We start from the raw sequence: 24,053 nt of genomic DNA on the forward strand, positions 1-24,053 counted from the left end.
AAATAGCAGCAGGACCGGCATCTATTTATTAGAGTTTGACTTTAGAGTTGTAGCTGCTGTATCTGTATAGAGACATCTGTGTGGGCCTAAAAACACTAGAGAATCTACTAGATTAATGGCCACCTAAAAATATATCTGAATAATGCCTAAACACAAGCATAAAGTATTAGGATTTCTGTATGCCTAAACACTGGTTTTGTGTATTTATGTTGAACACTTCATTTTCCTTGCATCTTTAATTGGGCTTTGCTTTTCACATAATATAGACATGGGCCTCAAAAGTTGACTATCCATGAATCATTCCTTTGGATGTAATCCAAGAAACAACATGGAAGCATCAAAAGAGAGGACGGTTATTCAACTCCAAAAGGAAAGAAACAAATTAAAAGATTCCCAAAGATCGAAGCTGTCCTTTGTAAACCATCAAAGCCGTCTGAGCAGTAATTTCACTTTCAAATATTTTTCTCTATCGGTAAATTTTCCTTCTCATTATTTGAATAAAATTAAGTTATAATTTGGTTATTAGACCATTTAAAAGTTTTCACTAGATTATTAAAATTGATGTTATATGGCTTTCTTTGTTCACATGTTTGCACCAATCAAAAGCTCTCTTTTCCCTTCTCCTCTACAATTTAGTTTTTCTTTATGAAACAAATTTGGATGTAATGAATTTGCGAATCAAAATTTAAATAGTTTTTTTTTTTCCAATTTTTTACACTGACCGTTATTGACTTAAATCTAAGATATGTTTTTTTACTCGTCAATGAGTACTAATCCACTATACTGGTCGTTGAATCGTCGTTTGGAGCTCGTTGGTGAAACTTTTTTTTTTTAAATTTAACATCTCAGTGATTTAAATAAAAAAAAATTTTAAATAGTTCGATGTTTTAAATAAAAATTTTTGAATAATGCAATGATCAAAACAAAAACTTACCTATAATTTAATAACTAAAAATTTAGTTTACCTTAGACAATTTTTCACCTTTATTTAAATCAGAAACGAAAAGGGCATTTCTAACATTGATGAAGATTAACCCTATATTATTAATTCAATTAGTTTATATGCTTTTAGAATAAGATATAAAATATTCCATTGAAATCAGGTCATTGTTATAAAATAGTGAGGTGGTTGGCATAAGAACATCTAAAAGCTTTCAAAAATAAGAATCTTTCAGTAAGTATAGAATTCTTTTTCAACTTATGATTCTTTTTTCACCGAATTTAAGAGTAATTATTTCATCAAGTTTCTGAACGTTTTATATAATTATACTTCAATTCGGCGTCGTCAATGGCAACGGTGACACTAAAACAAAAGATATTTTTAAAAAAAAATTGGAAGTGATGACACCAATGGCAATGACATCACCGACGTTTACTGTTAAAAATAGATCACTTATATACATAATTTTCAAAGTGAGTCATATGTATAAACAATCAAAATTTTAGGGTCATTTTTATAAAAAAAGCTCCAACATTTTCACTTGGATGGCTACCTCATAATTAGGCCAACGTTAGCCCCCAACTTAAACATTATTAAGTAATTATTAAGGGCTAGTTTAGCATTGCATTTGAAAAGTGACGTGGAAAAGTGTTTTTGAGAAGTACTTTTAAAAAGTTTAGTTTAAGATTTAAGTGTTTAGTATTGTTGTTAAAAAGTAATTTTTAGAAATAAAATGACAATTTTAGACATGGTATTAAAGTAACAAACATGCATTTAAATAATGTTCAAATTAGTTAATATTATGATATTTTAGCAATAATATAAAAAATAATTTATTATAACTTATTGTTAATATTTTAATATATGAAATATAAATTTTAAATATTTCTAAGTAAATAATATTAATTATTTATAAAATTTAATTAAAATATATAAACTATATTTTTAATATTTAAATATAACCATTAAATATTTGTAATTAGATATTAACATAGTTGTATTATTTTAAAAAAATATTTTTTATTTTTAATTAATGATTTTAACACATTTGTATTATTTTATTTTAAAATGTAATTTGAATATATAACCCATATTAGATATTAATATAACATAGAAAACATAAACCTAAAAAATTAAAATATTACATGTATTTGGAATAAAGTTTCCAAAAAGGGTAATATTTATATATCAAATATAAATATTAAAAATTTTACATTAGCATTTACAATTTAAAGTGAATTCATTAAACTAGAAGCTATAACATCTCTTGTTAATTCCATTTCAAAACCACTTGAATTGTTTGATTCACCATCATCATTATCATCATCACTTTATCCATCATGCACATCTTATGGATCAATAATATTCTCATATGTCCGGTTAATCTTTTCGTATTCCATCAAATTTGCATCATTTTGACCGACATGTTTTCAGATAAAATTGTGTATCACCATTGTAGCAATAACAATCATCGTTTGTTTTTCAAAACTATAACTTGGCATATCCCTTAAAATGACCCATTTTTTTTCAAAACACCAAAAGCTCGTTCAATCACACTACGTAATGATGAATGTGAATGATTGAATACCTTTTCTTTACCAGATATCGATCTACCTCTATGAAATTCAGGTAAATGATATCGTTGATCTCTATATGGTCAAAGATAACCTTTCATTTGAAGATATCCAGAATCAACAAGATAATATTTTCTTACATGTCATAATATGATAAACAATTAATTCAAGAATTTTTTATTTTTTAAATTATCAATTAAAGAACTTATACTTTATTATTTTAGAATAAATAAATAAATGAGATATCTTACCATTTGGTGGGTGCCAAAATTTGTATTTTGGATCTTGAATTACATCAGGAAATCTTCTAGTGTTATGCGTCGGTTCTTCCCATCCAGCCATAACAAATGTGAAACACATTTTAAAATCACAGATTGCCATAGCATTCTGAGTCGAGACACCTTTTCTTCCAATGTAGGGAATTTGTTTATTTGGTGGAAGAATAGCGGCAATATGAGTACCATCAATTGCACCCATGCAATCCTGAACAAATAATCATATTAGTCTCGTGCATATTTTTAATCGACAAAAAATATTAAAAAATAATAATATAATATTAAGTTTTAACCTTAAAATGCGACATATATCTAGAATCATTACGTATTTGTTCGGGTATTGAGCTAAAAAAATAATCTTCGGGTGCAATTAGATGAATGGCTATCCTTGAAACTTTCTTAAGCACAATTGCAAATTATCGACTTATTGTTGCTCTAGACCTTTGAAATCTTTCTCGACATGGGGATAATTTTGCACCGGTGCCCAAGATGTAGAAAAAAATTCCCAGCATTTCACTAGAAGATATGTGTCTTGAAATTTGAAAATTGTATCTTGTCTCCAAAACTCTCAACAAACTTGTGAATACAATTTTAGACATCCTAAAATTAATCATACAACGTGATCTATTACCATCAAGGATCTCTCGGATCCATGCCTCACTTGACTGTTTTGAATCAATGCATGGTTGCTTCAATATATACTTCTCATAATATAATTGCACGGAAGAAGATGCAACAACAAATAATCGATTAAAACATTCCATGCCTTGTAAATTCTCTTTCTTTTCCCTTTCATCATAACTTTCATCACCGCTAGAATTGTCAACCATAGTCATAACCTGTGAGCAAATTTTATATCCAAAATCAAATATAAACTACTATTGATAAAACTAGATTACACATAAATAAGTAGAATAGAAATTCAATATCCAAAAACCAAACCTAAACAACTATTGATAAAACTAGTTTAGCATTGTTGTTTAGTCACATAGTAAATATCTCTAGACCCTAGAGGACTAGAAAATTTTCAACTATCATCTATTTCCGTCTTAAGCCACAAACTTCTAATCTTGAGATTCGCTTGTCCTTATTGAGTAATAATTTCAGTGAGAAAAAGTATAGCAGACTAGCTTCTGGAACTTCCCCCGACATGCTATCAAGCACTTTGACTGCTTGTGGAATATCATATGGATCCATAACAGGAGTCAAATTAGATATGGCTTGACTCATATTGTCAGATGCATTGCATAACTTTTCTATTTGATTGGACAATCTTGCAGCCCCTCCAATTTGCTTTGAGGATTTCTTCCTTCTAGTTTTATAATGTGAAGTTGATATCTTAGGTGTTTTCCTTTCTTTGACCGTTTCCATCAATGTGAACATCATTTCTCACATTTTTTTCCTCATTCTCTTCAGGTATGTCATTGTCAACATCCTCAAAAAATTCATTATGAAGTGTACCAGAAGAAGGTGCCCATGCTTTATCACCAGAACCCATTATTTGAATGAAGTGAAGTGCCAAACTTGTGGGCGAGGATAAAGGGATCTATTTATCTATGATCAAATTATATTTGTTTGATACACTGTTGTCAATATGATTGTAAATTTTGAATATAAATGTTGAGAGTTGAAAAAAGAATAAAGAATATAAAAAGACTACAAAAAATACAATGAGAAAAAAAGAATTCATTTTTTAATTTTTTATTAATTATTATTAATATTTTTTGTTTTTATATGTTATATGTTATTTTATCTTATTTTATGTTGTTTTGTAAATTTTTAAATGCAATTACATCATTTATTCACTCGATCTTTTTTCTCTCTATTTTCTATCAATAAAATTGGCTCAATAAAATCAGGTTTTGTTGTTATATGCAACTACCCCCATGAACATTTGGTCCAACTTCCCTTGGAATTCAGGATAAATGCTAGATGTTCTAAATTTTTGAGCTTCAGGCACAACCTGTATATAAATTAGTAGTTTAATAAGAAATTATAAATAACCTCATAAATAAGAAAAAAATAAAAATATCCAAAATTATTAATATACCTTTAGCTTACTCTCCCACCAATCATCCGGCGCATCAACAGTTCTTTTTATAACATTCCACCTTAGACCAGTATCTCTGCCTTTAAGTTTCTTTCAAGCCTTCCATTCTTTTTTCAATGCATCCCACCTATTTTTACGTTGTCTTTGTGAATAAGCTTTGCCAGTTTCTTTCTCGAAGTTGGTCATTATTTTCAACCACCCATATTTTGTGAAATGAGTACCAGATCTATTACCTTTCAATATATCTTTAATACAAATATCACAAAATATTTCTATCAATCTCTTATCTCACATTGTTTTGACTTTTTCACCACTAAATTTAACTACCGAAGTACTCATCTATTGTGTATATGAACATATTTGTTTCAGCTAATAAAGCAAACAAGAAAATCATAGATGGAGACCAAAGCCATTTACCTCACAAGAAGAAAGTAGAAAAGGAAAAAGAAAATAAAAAAGCATACATTAAAGGAACAAATATCAAAAGATGTATCTTTGAAGAAGAAAAATAAGTCCTCTTCTAATTTGCGCTGGTTACAATGAACATAAATACGATAATTATTACATAATATTGCACAATTAACAAATGTGACATAAGTATATTTTTTACATGTTTGAAACTATTGAAAGGAAGAATTGAAACTAACATGATTGTTCCAAATGGTGGAGATGTGTATAAAAATCAAGATTGGATATACTGCAGCCCAATATATACATTATGAGAACTTCAACTGCTCACTAAATGCATATACAAATATTACCATCCGCTAAATACATGCACACCATGCGTACGGGTACACCTCCAGTGGGAACCCAACATTCAAATTCAAAATTTCTTATACCATATACGAACAGGTAGACGGTGGTGTAACCCCATAGAGGATCAACCCACTGCGTATATGCGACAAAACACTTGATACAATATGAATGTCCCCTTAATAAATCAACCCTTAATCAACAATAAAAATAAAAATATTCAAACTCTTTTAATTACATGTGCCAAATAGTTAAAATCACCATTTAAAACATCAATGACTCAAGCAACTTCAAACCTTAAACTATGATTTCATGATTTCAATGGATGTGACCATTAAAACCCCGAAAAAAAAGCTTATAAACCCATTTCCGTGTAGACACTAGGCATGTCAATCAACAAAACACATGTTTATTTCCAATCACCACAGGATAGACTTCAACACATACAAAAACCAGCCTAACAGACATCACATAAATATCTTTCAAAAACCTTATTTCAAAAGTATTACTCAAAGTTCCTCACGATTCAAATCACCTTCACCAGTCTAAAACTATTTCCATATAAAAACGAAAATAAGATGCCTTAATAATATTTGAAGTTCATGTGGTCATGCCTAATGTTATAGAACTTACGTACATAGAAACAGGGAACATACGCCCAAATTTGATAGAGATGATATTTGTTAACATTTTAGGCCTGATATTTGACTACTTATAAGCAATGATGTTTACGTTAATAAAGGCTTTAAAATTGCAAACAATATTCTTTGACCACTCCAAAGTCAGTTTATTCTTGATCATTTAGGGCAGTTTAGTCCTAGATCCGAAATATAAGACAATACCACCCATCTTTCTATGCTGCTAGGTATCCCATAGTCAATGAAGATGCTATCTTGTAAGGAATGCTCCTCCATCACCATCCTTTAAGAAAAGAAAACAACGAATGTATTTCTTACATAACCACCGACCATGTATACAAACCTGCTAAGCATTCAAAAGATGGTGCAACCTGCAAACTTAACTGTTGTTGGTTCTTGCAATACAAGTATTTACATCCAATGAAATAAATTGTATATTATTAGCAGTGGACCAACAAAGTATTTGTATTATCAGCTACAGATTGTCAAACACCTACTGATCTATTTTTGAAGGATCCACAATCTATCAAATAGTTATCTACAAGGTTGAATCCTACTGAAACATAAAGCCATTGGACCTAGAATTTCTATATATAAAGGAAACGACAGCCAAACTCAGCAACCCAACAGAAGAATCCAAGAAAATCAAACACAACAGAAGAACAATGAAATGCAAAAAAAAAAAAAAAAAAAAAAACCCAGCAGAAGAATCAAACACAGCAACCAAACAGAAAACCAAGAAAATCAAATGTGAAACAAGAAAGTTAACCTGAAAACGGAGAGCAACCAAACTCAACAGAAACTAAAAATAGCTTACCTAAAATGGGGAAAAAAACAAAACAAAAATTTAAACGGGGAGTTGAAATAAGGTGTGTTGAGAATCTTTCATTATTTGATAGCATTGAATAATATTTTAGAGATTACAACTAATTTTTTTTAGAGATTTTAATTAATAAATATTCTTTTCTTAGTTGATTCAACACTACATGTATATATAATTGTACATATTTATAAGAATTACATACTTTGAGAGGGTTTTTTCCTCAACACATTAGAGTTTTCATCTCTAATTTCATTATGGTATCACATTTTATTATTATCTATTTTTGGTATTTTTTTCTGATTAAATTTTTTCCCACAAAACTTAGAAACACAAAATTGGTACTTTCCACCTTATCCTTATTTTTCTCTCACCGCCCCTACCATTGTATTCGGCATCCACTCGCCAGTGAAACCCTAAACTCCGATGACCAGAAGACACGTGCGTGGCCCCAAGCTGTCACAAGCTTTTACAGCTCTATTTCACACACCATGTGTGGACTTTACCTGCTGTCGCCGTGTTTTTTTGACAACATCACTGTGCTCTCTACTCTCTTCCGGTTATTTTCCTCTAAGTGGTGGTGTGTTTTGGCTAAGTTTTTTGTGTGGAATCCATTTGGTGTTGTTTTGGGTGTTTATTCGTTCTAATTGTGCAAGTAATTTTTTTGGGGTTTAGTTGTTTTTTTCAGCATTATGTCTACTGATGAGAAGCTCGTGATCCCAACCGATGATCCATCATTGCAAATTAGCCTCGTGAAGCTTGATGGACATAATTACCTTGATTGGTCAAGGTTCTACTTGTTATTTATCAAGGCTCGTGGCTTGCAGGGATAAATCACTGGTAAATCGTCGAAACCTGAACTCACTGATTCAAACTTTAGTTAGTGGTATTCATTGAACTCTCTTGTTATGGAATGGCTTACCAACTCTACGCAACCCCATATTTCCAAAACCTATTTGCTGCTTGATATTGCGGAAAAGATTTGGAATGTTGCTACTCTCACCTACACTTGTGTTGGGAATGATGCACAAATTTTTGAGATTCTTAGTAAGGTCCATGGTACAAAATAGGAGGAACTAAAGATTTCTCAATATTTTGTTGAATTAAGTGGGTTGTGGCAGGAACTTGATTATTATCAAGATTTTCAAGTGAACTGTGCCAAGGATGCCGAAAAATTTCAAAAGATGGTAGAAAAGGAGCGTGTGTTTGATTTCTTGGCATAAGGTTCAATATTGAGTATGATTAGATTCGAGTTCAAGTTCTTGGTAAGACTCCGTTCCGTTCTCTCCATGTGGCATACTCCTACGCACAACAGGAGGAGAGTTATCGTGTTGTTATGCTCTATAATCCACCTTTAGAGAAACTGACCTCATTGCTAACTAGGATGGTCCATCGGGTGGTAAGTCTGCCAAGGATCACTTGACATGTGACTACTGTGGTAAGCCTCGACACACTAAAGATTCGTGTTGGAAGTTTCATAGTCGCCCCACTCGAGGTCGTGGTGGAAAATAAGGGGGTAACTCGGCTTCAAGAAAATTTGTCAAACTCTGTGACAATAAAGGATAAGTCCACTTTTGCTAGAAGTTTTACCTCAGACGAAAGTCAACATTTTCGACGCCTCTTGTCTCAGTTGGACTCTACCTCGATTTCCAAGTCTAATAATGTGAAATCAAGTATTGTTTTAAATGCTTCATCTACTTCTGACTTTTGGATTATTAATTTCGGTGCGAATAGACATATGACAAGGTCAAACAAAATCTTATTTAACTATACTACTTGTCCATCTAAAGATAGTGTGTGACTAGTTGATGGCTCCCTTACCTTCACCTCTAGAACCAGTTCTATTGTTTGTACTCCTAATATCACTTTATCCTCTTTCCTCTATATCCCTAAATTCTTGGTTAACCTTTTTATTTGTTAGTACTATCACCAAGGCCTTAAATTGTAAACTTGAATTCTTTTCCAATCACTATGTCTTTCAGGACCTCCAGACAGGGAAGACGATTGGTAGTTGTAGATTGTGTGATGGCTTATATCTTTGGGATCGATTGTCCAGTACGTCTTAAACATTATTTGGAGATAATAAAGATGTCAACCGGGAGATAATTCAGTGGCATAGGCGGTTAGGACATCCATCATTTATTGTTCTTGCCAACATGTTTCCTAATTTATTTTCAAGAACTCAATTAAACTCTTTAGTTTGTGATGCCTGTGAGTTTGCTAAGCATACAGGAAATAGTTATCCTTTGCGTAATAATAGAAGTACTGTTCCTTTTGAGATTTTTTATTTGGATGTTTAGGGCCTTACTCGCCTTACTTCTTTATCTGGTAATCGTTAGTTTGTTACTTTTATTGACTGTTGCACTCGGATGATATGAGTATTTTTATTACAGTCCAAAAGTAATGTTTTCTCGTGTTTTTATTATTTTCATAAATTGATTACTACTCAGTTTGATGCTAAGGTTAAGATTTTGCAAACTAATAATGGAACCGAGTATAACTTTAATGATTATTTGGAATCATATGGGATTATGCATCAGACCAGTTGTCCAGGTAGAAGTGCTCAGAATGGTGTTGCTGAAAGAAAAAATCGACATCTTTTGGAGGTTGCTAGATCTCTTATGTTCATTATCAATCTTCCAAAGCCTTATTGGGGGATGAGATTTTGGTTGCGGCTTATGATATTAATTGGATTCCTCTTTGTGTCCTTGATTTTAAAAGTCCCATAGAAACCTTACAAGGTAAGGCAGATTACCCAATTTCATTGAAGGCTTTGGTTGTGTTTGCTTCGTTCATCTTTGACGTGGGAGAAAACTGGATCTTCGAGTAGTCAAATGTGTTTTCATTGGATACTATTCCACACAGAAGAGTTACAAATGTTATCATCTACCATCTAGAAAGTATTATGTAAGTATGGAATAACATTTTGTGAGGATGAACCCTACTTTTTTTTCATCACAACCATCTCTTTAAGGGGAGGTTATTAAAAATGAAGATATGACACCTTGTTCTGTTACTCTTCCGAGGGAGAATTTAGTTCTAGTAGAGACTTCAGTTCAAGAGAAGACTAGTGGATGGTTGTTGGATGTGCCTGATTTAAGGACATACACTAGAAAAGACAAAAAAGAAGATGCCATCATACAATCTACTTTATGCCCTAACTCTTTACTATTAGGTGAGTCTTCTTTACCTTCATTCACTACTGATTTAGAATTACCAATACTCCAATGAAAAGGTGTTAGAACTTGCACTTTACATCCTATCTCTAAGTTTGTCTCTTATTATTCCTTATCCTCATCCTATAGTGCTTTTACTTTGTCTTTGTTCTCTATGTCTGTTTCACAATATTGGAGAGAAGCTATCACTGGTCCAAGATGGAAGAAGGCTATGATTGAAGAAATGAGGGCTTTAGCAAAATATGAGATGTGGAAACTGGTTAATCCTCCTGAGGGGCATAAAGTGGTTGGCTGCAAATGGGTGTTTACTATCAAGTATAAGGCTGATGGTTCAATTGAAAGACTCAAATCTAGATAAGTAGTGCAAGGATTCACTCAGACAAATGGAGTGGATTATCAAGAAACATTTGCTTGGTTTGCTAAATTGAACATGATTAGGATCCTTTTATCATGTGCAACAAATCTCGATTAGGACTTACAACAATTTGATGTAAATAATGTCTTATTACATTGAGACTTGGAAGAAGAAGTGTATATGAAATTTCCTACAGGATTCGAGGATAAAAATACTCAAGGGAAGGTATGTAGACTGAAAAAGACCCTATATGGACTAAACCAATCTCCCATAGCCTAGTTTAATAGATTTAGTAAGGCCATGGTGTCATTTGGCTATCGACAAAGTAATGCTGATCAAACCCTCTTTATAAAACATCACAAGGGTAAAATTACTCTCATAGTTTATGTTGATGATATAATTGCGATAAGAGATGACAAGGAAGAAATAACCCATGTTAAGAAATAATTGGATCAGGAATTTGAAATCAAAGGCTTGGGAAAGTTACAATATTTCCTTGGAATAGAAGTGGCTAGACCGAAAGAGGAAATTTTTATTTCCTAAAGAAAGTATGTTTTAAATCTTCTGACAGAGACTGGCATGTTAGGTTGCAAACTAGTAGAATTACATATTGAATGTAATCACAAGTTACAAGCAGGGGTCATTGAAATGGTGGACAAAGGGAGATATCAAAGACTTGTTAGATGTTTGATTTATCTCACTCATACTCAACTTGATATAGCCTATGCAGTTAGTTTGGTAAGCCAGTTTATGCATGATCCTCGTAAAGCTCATATGTAAGTAGTATTGCGAATTTTGTGTTATTTGAAGTTTGCATTGGGAAAAGGTATTCTCTTCTGAAAAAAATAGTCATCTCAAGATAGAAGTAGTTACATATGCAGATTGGGCTAGCTCTCTTGATGACAGAAGGTCTACAACGGGTTATTGTACTATTGTAAGAGGAAACTTAGTCACTTGGAGGAGTCAGAAACAAAGTGTTGTGGCTTGATCAAGTGCATAGGCTAAATATAGGGCTATGACTTAAGGTGTTTGTGAGCTTTTATGGCTGAAAAAGGTATTGAAAGAGCGAAAGTTGTTGACCGAAAATGGATCAACCTTGTACTGTGACAACAAAGGCAGCCATCAGCGTAGCTCAAAATCCATTACAGCACAATAGAACCAAGCACATCGAAATTGATCATCATTTTATCAAGGAAAAATTAGCCAGTGGTGCTTTAAGTCTATTTTATCTAGCATCTGAAAAATAGTTAGCTGATGTTTTTACTAAAGGGCTCAACTGTAAGACTTATCATAATCTTATTTGCAAGTTAGGCATGCGAGACATCTAGTACCAACTTGAGGAGGAGTGTTGAGAATCTTTGATTATTTGGTAGCATTGAATAGTATCTTTAGAGATTACAGCTGATTTTTTTTAGAGATTTTAATTAATAAAATTCTTTATGTAGTTGATTCAATACTACACGTATATATAGTTGTACATATTTTTAAGAAATACATACTTTGAGATAGTTTTTTCCTCAATACATTAGTGTATTCATCTCTAATTTCATCAATATAAGATTAGGGCAGTAGAAACGAGAGAGAGAGTAGAAAAACCTTGAAGAAAATAGAAGAACTAAAGAAAATAAAAGAGAAGGAGAACCAGAGAACCAACTTTGAAAGAGAAAATGAAAAAGAATTTGGAAGTATACTATATGGTTTGGGATAAGAAAAATGGAGGATGAAAAAGTAAATTATCAGCCAAAAGTGCTTTTGGCTTAAAAAAGCTAAAAATTTTAGTTTTTCCATCTGAGCAAAAGTGCTTTTCAAAAGCAAAAATTTTCAAGCAGATGGTGCTTGTTTTGCACAAATTTAAAGCCAAAAGTGCTTTTTAAGCTAAAAATTATTTTCAAAAGCACAACTAAACAAAGCCTAAGAAAAAGAATTATATTTGAAACTGTTTGGTCGAGTTCTTGTTGTAAGAAAATATGAAATAATAAACTAGGAATAAAAACAAAATGACACAAAAAATGTTTACCTACACAACTATATTTATAATACCTCACTCAAATAATAATCCACTATTAAGTCAATCGGGCAGTCATCGATTTAAGTCTAATCATCCTACAATTATTGTAGTCATGAGACATACACTTCCAAGTGAATTCACAAATGACCTTCTTACTCTTAAAACCTTCATACCAAAGGTTACAACAATTTTTCTAAGGAAGAAATAAATATAAATTTGCATCAAGCGAAACAACTCTTATAGAGTAGATTTAATTCTCTCAAGTTTGTTTACTTTATGATAGATTGTAGCCCTTTCTATACGCTATACTCAACTCATTAAATTCAATAAGATAATCTTTTAGATCTTCAAGATAAAGATGGCAACAAGATAACTCCTTTAGTTTAACAATCTCACCCCATAAGTCAACCATATCTTTATTCATAATTGGGGAAAGATAAAATGCAATGTCGAAAAGATCCCTCTACAAGTGTATACCATAAAACTAGGAGAATAATAAAACTAAACTGAAAATTTACTGTTGTTTCGATCATCCAGTCATTTTGAATTGTTAACATTGGTAGATAGCTTCTTGGTCACGCTTGGATATGACATAAAATAAAACAAGATTTTTTAGATTTTTGAAACCAATACACACTTGCGAATGTTCGGAAATGCATAGGTCAAAATAATATAAAATAGTATGTCTATTACCAAGTATAGAACTTAAGAGAACTGTGATGCTGTGAAGATCAAGAAAGAGTAAAAATGTTAAGAAAAAAGGTATTATAACCCATTTGAATCAACTGATTAAATCCAGTACTGATTCTATGAATTGTTATTTATCAATACTGATAAGTGCGTAATTTCTCAATTATTTGTGATATTTTTTTCACTTGAATTATTATATTTATGTAGTTAATTATATTATTTATACTCATATTTTATTTATTATTGATTTAGGGAATAAATAGAAAAAAAATGAGTATAAAGTTTATTTTTGCCGATTTTTTGCATATTGGACTTTCAACACAGTATGACTTCAGTATTCTGGTCATAACTTGAGCTACAGGACTATACTTTGGGTCCATAATATATTGATTTGAAATAAATTGAAAGATATAGCTAAAGTTATTCTATGACTTAAGCCTAAAAGGTATCAGGAAGGTGTCCAAAAATGGCATGAAAGTTTGATGCGAAAATTACTAAAAATCCTAGAAAAAAAGTTTTGCTTTATGTACTTAGGGGAACTCTTTTTTATTTTCTCCATTATCTTTGCCCTATGAATAGACTTGAGGATACGGAGGCATAGCCGCTCTTGGTTTTATTTTGTTTTTGTGTTCTCTTTATGTTATGGGCTTTTGAACCCTCTTTTCTAGTCAACATAAATTTTGAAGTTTGATTCTATAAAGTTTGTGAGAACTAATTGTCCTTAATCTTTTCTTAGTTATTTAGTATTTGCATACCTTTTGGTTTAATCACATATATTTAGACTTGTTGAATACAAGTCTCGTATTCAATTACTTAGAGTATTTACCTTGTCAATTAGAAATTTAATCAATTAATTGATTCTAATACTTATGACGATCTGCATAATTGTTTATGTCGCAGTTTATGGTTATGTAGTGTGGGCATGCAATCTAACTTAAATAAACCTTGATTGTTGTTTGTTGGTTAGAATTGAGTCTTTTTCATTCTTAATGCTATTGGTAGATTAAATTCTAAGTGATCATTATAGGGTTGTTTTTCAATAAGGAAAGTAATTAATGAAGATTGTCTTGATTATCAAGAGGTCAGAAGAGGCTAGGTTGCTAGACGATCGTCAACAATTATAAACAATTTATTAAAGAACATTGAAAATAATCTTTGTATCAAACAGAAATTTTGCTTTGACCAAAGTTTCATCATATTGATTTTCTCTCAAGTTTTAATCATCTATTTATTAATTTATTAATTCATTTTTCTTCAAATCTTAGTTTTAATTTTTTAAAATTTTCTTTAAAAATAAACCCTCTTTTATTTATTTGAATTTGTTTTACTTAAAGGAATAAAATTACTATCGATCCCTATAGATTTGACCTTGCTCACCATTAACTACAAAATTTCATTTATTTGAATAGGTTTTATTTTTGTAGATTCTAAGAGCCTATTAGGTAATATGTAAATAGTGAAAAGACAACATGTTAGATGCATAAAATAAATTACATAACTTGAAAGTAAAATGAAATGAAGAGCAATAATTTGGCAATTAGAGAATTGCTTGAGTTAAGGAGAATAACTGATTACTAAATCTACACCACTATGACATTGGTAATTCGTTCTAACACCTAAAGCTTCCTCGAGTCTATGTTACATTTGAGTTAGACAAAAAATTCATCTCGTAATCTCTGCTATAGCATTATCAACTAGGTTTTCTGGCTCTTTTGAATTATGAAAGGTAACACCTAAGTGGTCTTCTCGGATCTTTACTTTGGAATAACATCAAACGAGTTTTCAATCAACCTTGATAGAGCAAACCTCACTTCAATTATCACCCACACACACGCATTCCAACCTTGCAGATAAAATATTTAACACAATAACTTAAGTAAGACACATAATGAAATTAATAAATTGAATATAAAGCATTAAAAGCATTACCACAAGATAAACAAGAATGGAAAGAAATATCATAAGCTAAACCAGAATCATCCAACTTCTGTTTTAGGTGGAGTTGACTGGCTGTGTCTCTTTGGGATTATCGCGTGGCGTATTTGGAAGAATAACAACTTGTTTATTTTTCAAGGCATCTCTTAGAGTATTGGGGAGATCATTAAAATCTCATATAGCTGGGCAAAACAATGTCCCTCAGTTTCAATGACCCAATTCCATAAATCACGAAGTTATCTCTATAATTTGTCTACAATTAGCAGCTGAGTGTGTTTGAAAACAGATTGGTTTATTAGGATTGACGAGGGTTTTGCAACTAATGGAGGTTTTGTGGATCATAATAGTGAGTGGATCATTAGGTTCTCCAGATATTTAGGTAATTGTACTATGATGGAGGCAGAGCTTTGGGGATCTTAGATGGGTTGAATCTTATCTTGGATAGATACTTTGAGAGGATTCTAATCCAAACAGATAGTATTGAAGTTAATAACACCATTATGGACGGTTCTTCAGGGAACTCTAATTCTGCGCTAGTTAGAAGAATTCATCATACCCTTAAAGGATAAAGTAGTGGGAAATTCAACATATTCCTAGAGAAGAGAACTTAGTTGTTGATAGTCTTGCCAAGACAATTCGTAACAAGAGACTAGGATTAAGATTATTTGAGGATCCTCCTTTGAAGATCTAGTTTCTTTGCTTTGTATCTTTATTTTATTTCACAAAAAGAAGAAGAAGAGATTCTTCAAAACTAAACACTTTATTGAAAGACTCTAAACACCTAAATTTATCTAAGGACAAGGTCAAATTATGCTTAAAATAATGCATTCCTGATCACATCCCAACTTCTTTGTTGTCCTCAAGTAAAACACCTAGTATGCAATGCATGTAAACTACACTCTTGGCATTTTGACAAGTATAGAATGTAGATATGGGAGTAAAACAATTATATGCAATATGCAAGTCATCGACATTAAATTGTCTCATGTTAAGTTATTTAGTTGGCTCATCCGATGCGTGTATTTAAAAATCTATTAAAATTGCAATTAAATATCGTAACTCGACAGTGAGTTTTTTAGGTTTAATTTAATTTTCATATCAATTAATAAATATATTAAATCTTTATTAATTTTATATAGTTATTAAATTTAAATTTTGTAAATGAATAATTACAAACTTTGAATATTTATTATGCATATGTGTTAAAATTTATTATATATTTATAATTTAGTATAAAGACTTATTGTTATTTATAATATTTAAAATATATTTTCATAAATTCAGGCTTATTCAAGTTTTTGATTGGATCTAACTTGGGCTTGAGCTTGGATCATTCTTAGGCTCGGGCTCGGGTTGATTTCATGCTCAGATTATTTCGGGGATTTGGTATTGGGCTTGAGCTTTTTCAGGCTTGAACTTTTCTTGGATTCAGATTTTCTCGAGTTTGGATTTTTTAGAATTTGGATCATTATAGGCTAGGATCAACATGTATGGGCTTTCAAGCTCGAACCTGTTTTACCAACTCTGCTTGCTTGCCTTTCTTTTCCCTATTCCTTTTCTAGAGATTTTCTTTAAAGGTCTTGGACCGATAATTATTGTCAACATCAGTTAGTGATTTAATTCCTTTACTTCTTACTTATTAGGCTTAATTGAACATGATATCCTTAAACTATTGGCTTCGTTTGAATCAAATATCTAAATTATTTTTTGGTTGATTGAGGTACCTAAACTTTGATTTCATTATTGAAATTGATACTTGTCATTAATGCCATTAAGAAAACCCAGCCCCTAGGATTGTCCCACGTTAGCACCCCATTAAAATATAATTTAAGAATAATTTAATAGTAAATAAAAATAATTATAGTAATATTAAAACAATACCTCTCCCCACTAATAATTTCAGTGATTGAAGGAAAGACTTTGTTGAATAGTTTAGTAAATCCCCCGTGTTTTTCCTCTTCTTTGATTTTCTAGCTGGTGAAGCTCCTTCATAATCTCATTCATGAGCGAAATTTTATTTCAGCCTTGTTGAATTTCTTGGTATTTTTATTCTCACCTTCAAAAATGGAGACTGGTAGATTTGAAGGCGAGAAGAGGAAGCCTTAGGAAGGAGAAATAGAAGTCAAATAGAAAATGAAGACTGTTTCTCAGCTTGAAGTTCTAAAGAAAATATATGCATGTTTGTTTTACTTGCTCACTCATTTCTGTCTAGATGTTTTTTTTGGTTAATATGTTGTAGATTTGCTTATTTATGCTTTTTCAGTGAAATGTACCTGTCTAAAGCTACGTGGGCAGAATTATCAATGCAATTGGGGTTTTTTTTTTATAGACAGTTACAGATGTGGTTCTGTCATCGAGGGTGCCGCCCTTTGAAGCGTAAGTGTAATAAAAATAAAAAAACAATACTAATATAGTTATTTTATTTAATATTATTATAAAAACATTTTTAATTATATTCTAATGATGTGCTGATGTGGTAATATCTCATTGGTTTAACAATTTTTTTTAAAGTAAGGACCAAATTTAATAAGGGAGTCTATGTTTTAGTACAAAAACTATAGTTTAGAGCTTACTATTCAATTATTAAGCTTTAATACAAAAAGTTGGAAACTTTGGTTTCGGCTTGGGCCAAGTAAAGGCTTTGCCTTTGCTGAAGCCCTTCGTGCTCCAACTGTCTGGTACATATGTCATGTGTGATCTCTCTTTATAAACAAATTTTGTGTTAAGTAGCAGACAAAATATCATAGAAAGAACAAGCAGCAAAATCCAAAAAATTGTGGCTTTTTATTTTATGCATGCATCATGCATGTCAAAGCACAAAGAGCATGCATTGCTTTGTTGAATGCTGATAGTTTCACAACTAGTTCTCTTTTTGTTCTGTCAATTTTTTATGATACTATTATGGTGAATAACGATGATTTATGCATTTGCATTATTTGGTAGACACAAAAAGTTGGAAACATTGGTTTTGGCTTGGCCTCAGTAAAGGCTTTGCCTTTGCTGAAGCCCTTCAGGCTCCAACTGTGTGGCATATGTCATGTTTAAAGAACTTTATATGTGGTATATATGTTATGTGTGGTCTCTATTTATAAACAATGTTTTTGTTAAGTAGCAGACAACTTTATAATGTCTTAAAATGTGCATATTTTTTTAGTTATCATTCCGCACTATATCTATTTTTATTTATTTATTATGAATTGAAATGTGTTTCAGTAAGTTAATCTATTTAAGTTTTGAAAGTTTCAAACCGAGAAGCATCAAGGGTTTAAGTTTCAAACTAAGAAACAGTAAGTTAATCTTTTATACCATGAATCAAACACAAGTGTTACAACTTATATAAAACTTGAAGTAACACTAGATGTTTTGAATGTTTTGAATTTTGACGAGATGAGATCTGTCCATTGGTTGGGTGGCCCAATTTGGCCTGAAGGCTTGTCCGAAAAATAGTAGGGTTTGGGTGAAATATTAAGGCTCATTTTTTAGTCTTTAAAATTGATTTAAACTCTTTTAAATCAAAATCATTTGTATAATTTACCCAATTTAAAATTATTTAAATATAGTTAATTAGGTTTGACAATTTAGAACTCATTATAATTACATAAGATATAAATAAAGGAAATAACGAAAAATAGAAACGATATAGAAAATAGCCAAAATTTCTATAAAATAATATATATTTAATATGGTTATGGTTTGACAAACAAACAAAAAAAGTTATTGTAATAATGTCCGTTTAGCTGGAAATGGTGCTGATGAGAGTGGAAAGAGTGGTAGATTGGGTGTGTAAAATAAATATTTTGGGCCAAATTAAAATTGAAAAATAAATTAAAATGGGGTTTAATTGAGAGAATTTAAAATATTAATTACATAGGACCATTTTGCAAAATAAGGGAAATGTTTGAGTGGTTTTATGGTAAATTACCCATATTTTTGGAATTTTGGAGGGAAATGATTACTTTGTAAAATAAAGGAATTGTGGGAGTGGCTTGATGGTAATTTCCCAAATTTTAGCTCAAAAACATTGCAACCTCCTCACTTCACACAAAAAAATCACCCGATTTCCAAGCATTTTCTCTTTTTTTTTTTCTTTTTCATTTTCAAAGTCTACATATCAAAGATTAGATCTCATCTTTTATTTTCTCCAAATTCTCTCAAAATTCTCCAGAAAAAATTTTCAAAGTTAGGAAAAAAACTCATCTGAGTTCTTCAAAGATCTTGATCCAATATTCATACTGATGATTCTAGATCGATTGAAGGTAATTTTTCAACTCTAAATTCATTTTAAAGTCGTTTTTAATCATTATTTTCAATTTAAATTGATTAAAATGGTTTTTCAAATCTTGATCTCTTGTCTCTTGAACATGAAATTCATCAATGGTGAATTCATGGTTTTGAGTTGGAATCCAAGTTGAAATGGATATCTAAGCTTAAATCATGTTTATTAAGAGGTTTTTGATCTTAAAACAAAAGATTAAACTCATTTGATTGATCAATTTTGACAAATCCATTTTTAACTAAGAACATGAGTTGATTTTCTAGAAAATTATGAAATGGTTTGTTTGATGAAATTGATTCTTAGGTTTTGTCTTGATAGATTAGAAATGGTTTTCGGTGCAGAGAAGGTCAATTAGAGGCTGAAATTTGTGTATCGGCTATACCGCGAGTTTTTGATAAGGTAGATTGGAGAGGCGTTTTAGATATGTGTAGTTCACGATTTTTTTGATTTTCTTATTGTTAATGATATCTTGTAACATGTGTTTTATCTCTGTTTAAGCTCTACAACGAGGAGAGGCAATTGTTAATCAGAATCAAGGTCCAAACACAACTACTTGATACAATTTGGCTTGAGAAGCAAAGTGTGAAGGTGGGTGGTTTTTAAAGGCAATTGGTAAACATGTCTATTTACATTCTAAATTGAGGCTTTGAATTGTGTTTCTAATTATTCAATTATATCTCAAATGGTTTAGATTATAAAAAATGATTTTAATTTTATATAAGCAAATTTGTAAATGATTTATGGAAATTGTAAATTGTGTGTTTGGTATGATTGATTTGGATTGTATTGAATAATAATTGGAGCATGGATTACTGTATATTTGAGCACTTGATGATGGTTTTATGATTGATTTTAGATCCATGGACAAAGGCACTTATTGTGCTTATTTATGTTGCTACTAAAATTGCTAAGTGACATGATTTAAATTGAATTTTAATATCATGAATTAAGTGTTTAAATATCAAGTTTTAAGCCCTGTATGATTGGTTGTATTGGCAACATTACATGGTGGATCCATTGGATACAGATGGCATGCCATAGGATTAGTGATTACTCACCACTATATGTGTTATTTGTGAGCACATGGCTCAAGGAGTATTGATTTTGTTGGAGTGGATAAGAGAGTGTTGAGCCTTTTTCTCCACTCAATTATTGGTTATTTCGAGGTGATATAAGGGAGTGTGTGGCTACGGCCCACTCAGTCGAAGTATTGTATTCGATATTTGAGAGATCGAAGATCCGTTTTCCAAATGCATGATCACATGTTTATATTTTGCCATGGATGTCATTTGCCAATATAAGTGTTTGTTTGTTAATTAAATTATGTTTCCATATGCCATAATAAATGTGATTTTTACTCGTGGAATAACATATGGAATTATGATGTTATGATGTTGCATTGTTCCTAGAAATTTCATTCAATTGAATGCTATAATTGAGCATGGAAATATAATTGAAACTGTGATTCATATACTCGAAATTTGATATGTAATAACCTATTTTTCAGTAGTGTCGAAAATAGTAGTTTCGGGGTTACAAATCTGACTAGTAAGTTCGTAAGTATTATTATTTAATATTTACGAGTCAAATATGATTTTAAAAAGTTTTTTGATATGGAAATTTATGTTATACGAATGATTAATTAGGTTCAAGTGGTAAGACCCTAAAGTCAAGTGGTTTTAGAAATTGAGGTATCAGGACCTAGTTTCTATAAACCAAACCGTAAATATTTTTATAAATATTTACGGAGTGTTATTAATGTTGTATTAAAGTTTCGTTAAGAAATTTTAATGTTTAGATATATAATTAAGCAAAAAGGAGTAAATCGTAAAAAGTGTAAAAGTTGAATTCTAATAGTTCAAAGGGTTAAATGACTATAGAAATAAATATGGATGGACTTAAATGGTAAATAAGCCATTTAAGGAATTAGTGGACTAAAATGGACATAGATTTGATGTTTTATTTAATTTTTAACCCAGGTTAATATGGTAATTTGATAAATTAAATCAAATTAAATAAAACACAAGTAAAAGATGAATGGTTGTCATCTTCTTTCCTATTTTCTTTCAGCCGATTCTTCCATGGAAAATAACCTAAGTTCGGCCAAACAAAAATGGATGCGTGTAAGTGGTTTATTTATCGATTTTTATTAATTTTTATGTTTTTAAGATCGTTACAACTAGGTCCAACTAGCCCATACCTTCGTTTTTGAAACTATTAAAGATTTTGAATGTTGACATTGATGAATCTATGTGATTTTAGATGTTAAATGATGAAGTTGAAATATTATTTGTTATTTATAAGTATTTTGTTAAATGATTTTTGATGAATTTAACGATTAGGGACTAAATTGTTGAAATAATAATAGTTTAAGGACTCGATATGAAATTGTTACAAATGTGGTCTGTATTGGAAGCTAGTAACATACAACTGGTATGAATTGTCAATAAAAATGGTTAATTTGCATGTTTTAGGCTCAGAGACTAAATTGAATAAAACTGAAAAGTTTAGGGCAATTTTGTAAAAATGTCAAAAAGGACTAAATTGTATAAAATGGAATGATTTTGCTGTCTAAATTAATGAATTTAATGAAATTATTAATTTAATGAATTTAATGAAATTATTAATTTGGATTAAGAACGGTAGAAAATCGAGAAGTGAAAATTACCAAATAGCCCCTATACTTTGAAATTGCTGCAATTTAGCCAAGTAAGTTCGTATGAACTATAATCATTTAAATGTTGATTAAATTGAATGTTTAATGTGTTGTTCTAATGTAAATGAATCAATATATATTTATGCTATATATTATTATGCAACTTATCATGTAAAGAAACAATGAAAATCCAACGAAGTTTCGACAACTATCAAAACCCGTTTAAACCTTAGGGATATATAGGATAAAAATGACATGTCATTAGGGTTACCATGTTTCGGGTGCTAGTCCTGAATGTCCTACTGATGGCTGAGTTTCGGCATTTGTTGTGGATACTCGTCTGCTTGTGTGAGCGGCATCGTGTAGCTACATTCCTACTGCCTGCTTGTGTGAGCAGACCCATATATGGCTCGAGTGAGCAATGATGAAAAGGAGTGGTTTCGACCATATATTTAACACACTTTGTGTGAGCTTTCCCACGTATCCGATATTATTTCTAAGTGGTTCAACGAGCATGAAAAGGGAAGGAATGGTAAGTATTCAAATGACTTATATCATTAAAACTATGAAAATGAATGAAAAGGAAATGTTAAATGAAAATATATCTATGTTCATGAAATTGACGATTTCAAGTGCGGTTATTCATGTTTAATGACTTATCTTGTGAATTGATGCACTAACATGTGTTGTTGATGATGCTTAGGCTTGTGCCAAGCTATTAGTTGGATTGTATTATGTTTAATTTTAAAGTTATGCATTGGAATGGTAAGTGTCCAAATGGAAATATGCTTTTGTTCATGAAAGGGTGGTAAGAATCAAAGTATGTATTTTCTAATGAAATGGTTTATCATGCGGTTGATGTTTATGCTTATATATTGTATTATGAAAATGAAACAGGTAAGAAAGGGTAATGAAACGGTAAGTTCAAAGTTGAGATGTAATATGATGAAAAAGGGATTGATGAGTTGAATAATGTACTTATATATGAGAAATTTAAGTATGCTATGGATGAATTTACCTAGTTCATGAACAAATATAATAATTAGTGAATTGATGTTGTTATTTAAGTTTATCTTAAGTAAATGAAATGGAAAGTAAGTAAATGGAATGGTAAGAAAGTAAATGGAGTGGTACATAGTTTATGAAAAGGTTAATGTTTGTGCAATAGGTCTTCTAAATCCTATAATGTTAGGAATGAAAAATATATGTGACATTGATGGACTTGCTTATTTGTGAGTTGATGATTATGGTTTGATAAATCTTGTAGCATTGACATAGGTTTATTTTCACTTATAAAGTTTGTTATTGAAATGAAATGTTATATTTAAGTTTGTTTGAGCTTACTTAGCATTCATTGCTTACGTAGTCATCTTTCTCTTACTTTATAGATTATCAAAAGCTCGATCGGTTTAGAAGCTCGTCAGAGATCTATCACACTATCCAGCGATTATATCGGTAGCTTTGATATGTTGGATAAGGTTATAATGGCATGTATAGGTGGACTTATGGTTGATGTTTAGTTGAATGTTAGTTGATGAGTTTGGCATGTATATGTCATTTTGGTTTATGTAACTTTGGTACATTTGATGCCTTGTTGATGTGTATTATTTTGACAATGTGTTAATGTATGTTTGAATGGCCAAAGTGGAAGCTGATGAATTGACCTCAACATGGTCAAGTTATGTGCATGTTTGAGTGACTAATTGGTATGTTTGTGTAGAAGTTCTATAGGTCATAATTATGGTACAAATGGTAAGTTTATATTGTCATGGAATAGGTCAAGTTGATACATATTTTTATGACCAAAGTGGTATGTGTTGGTATGTTTGTAATGTGGTCAATAATGGTATGCTTTGATATAGAGTTGAACTAAATGTGTTTGGATGAAATATGACCAATTTGGC

General features: G+C 31.0%; 1 protein-coding gene across 2 annotated transcripts; it reads left to right on the top strand.

Annotated features, from left to right (window-relative positions):
• The first annotated feature begins 19,300 nt into the window (after positions 1 to 19,300).
• LOC121214878 (uncharacterized) lies at positions 19,301 to 23,818 on the top strand. Of its 2 annotated transcripts, XM_041089356.1 has the most exons (4): positions 19,301 to 19,473; positions 19,812 to 19,892; positions 19,992 to 20,081; positions 23,538 to 23,818. In XM_041089356.1, exons 1-4 carry the CDS (start codon positions 19,453 to 19,455, stop codon positions 23,667 to 23,669), a joined length of 324 nt encoding a protein of 107 aa, XP_040945290.1. In that variant the 5' UTR covers positions 19,301 to 19,452; the 3' UTR covers positions 23,670 to 23,818. The 2 variants fall into 2 exon arrangements, 1 of the variants encoding a protein (XP_040945290.1); XR_005910624.1 differs by lacking the exon at positions 23,538 to 23,818 and having other exon boundaries at positions 19,835 to 19,892; positions 19,992 to 21,147.
• The last annotated feature ends 235 nt before the right edge of the window (positions 23,819 to 24,053 follow it).

This window comes from Gossypium hirsutum, chromosome D02, assembly GCF_007990345.1.
Source record: "Gossypium hirsutum isolate 1008001.06 chromosome D02, Gossypium_hirsutum_v2.1, whole genome shotgun sequence".
NCBI classification, from domain to species: Eukaryota; Viridiplantae; Streptophyta; class Magnoliopsida; order Malvales; family Malvaceae; genus Gossypium; species Gossypium hirsutum.

Excerpts from the sequence above, each read along its gene's own strand:
- LOC121214878 (XM_041089356.1), top strand. The coding sequence starts at position 19,453 with ATGATTCTAGATCGATTGAAG. Across the intron at positions 19,474-19,811 it reads TGATTCTAGATCGATTGAAG|ATTAGAAATGGTTTTCGGTG; the intron begins GTAATTTTTCAA and ends TTGTCTTGATAG. Across the intron at positions 19,893-19,991 it reads TACCGCGAGTTTTTGATAAG|CTCTACAACGAGGAGAGGCA; the intron begins GTAGATTGGAGA and ends TCTCTGTTTAAG.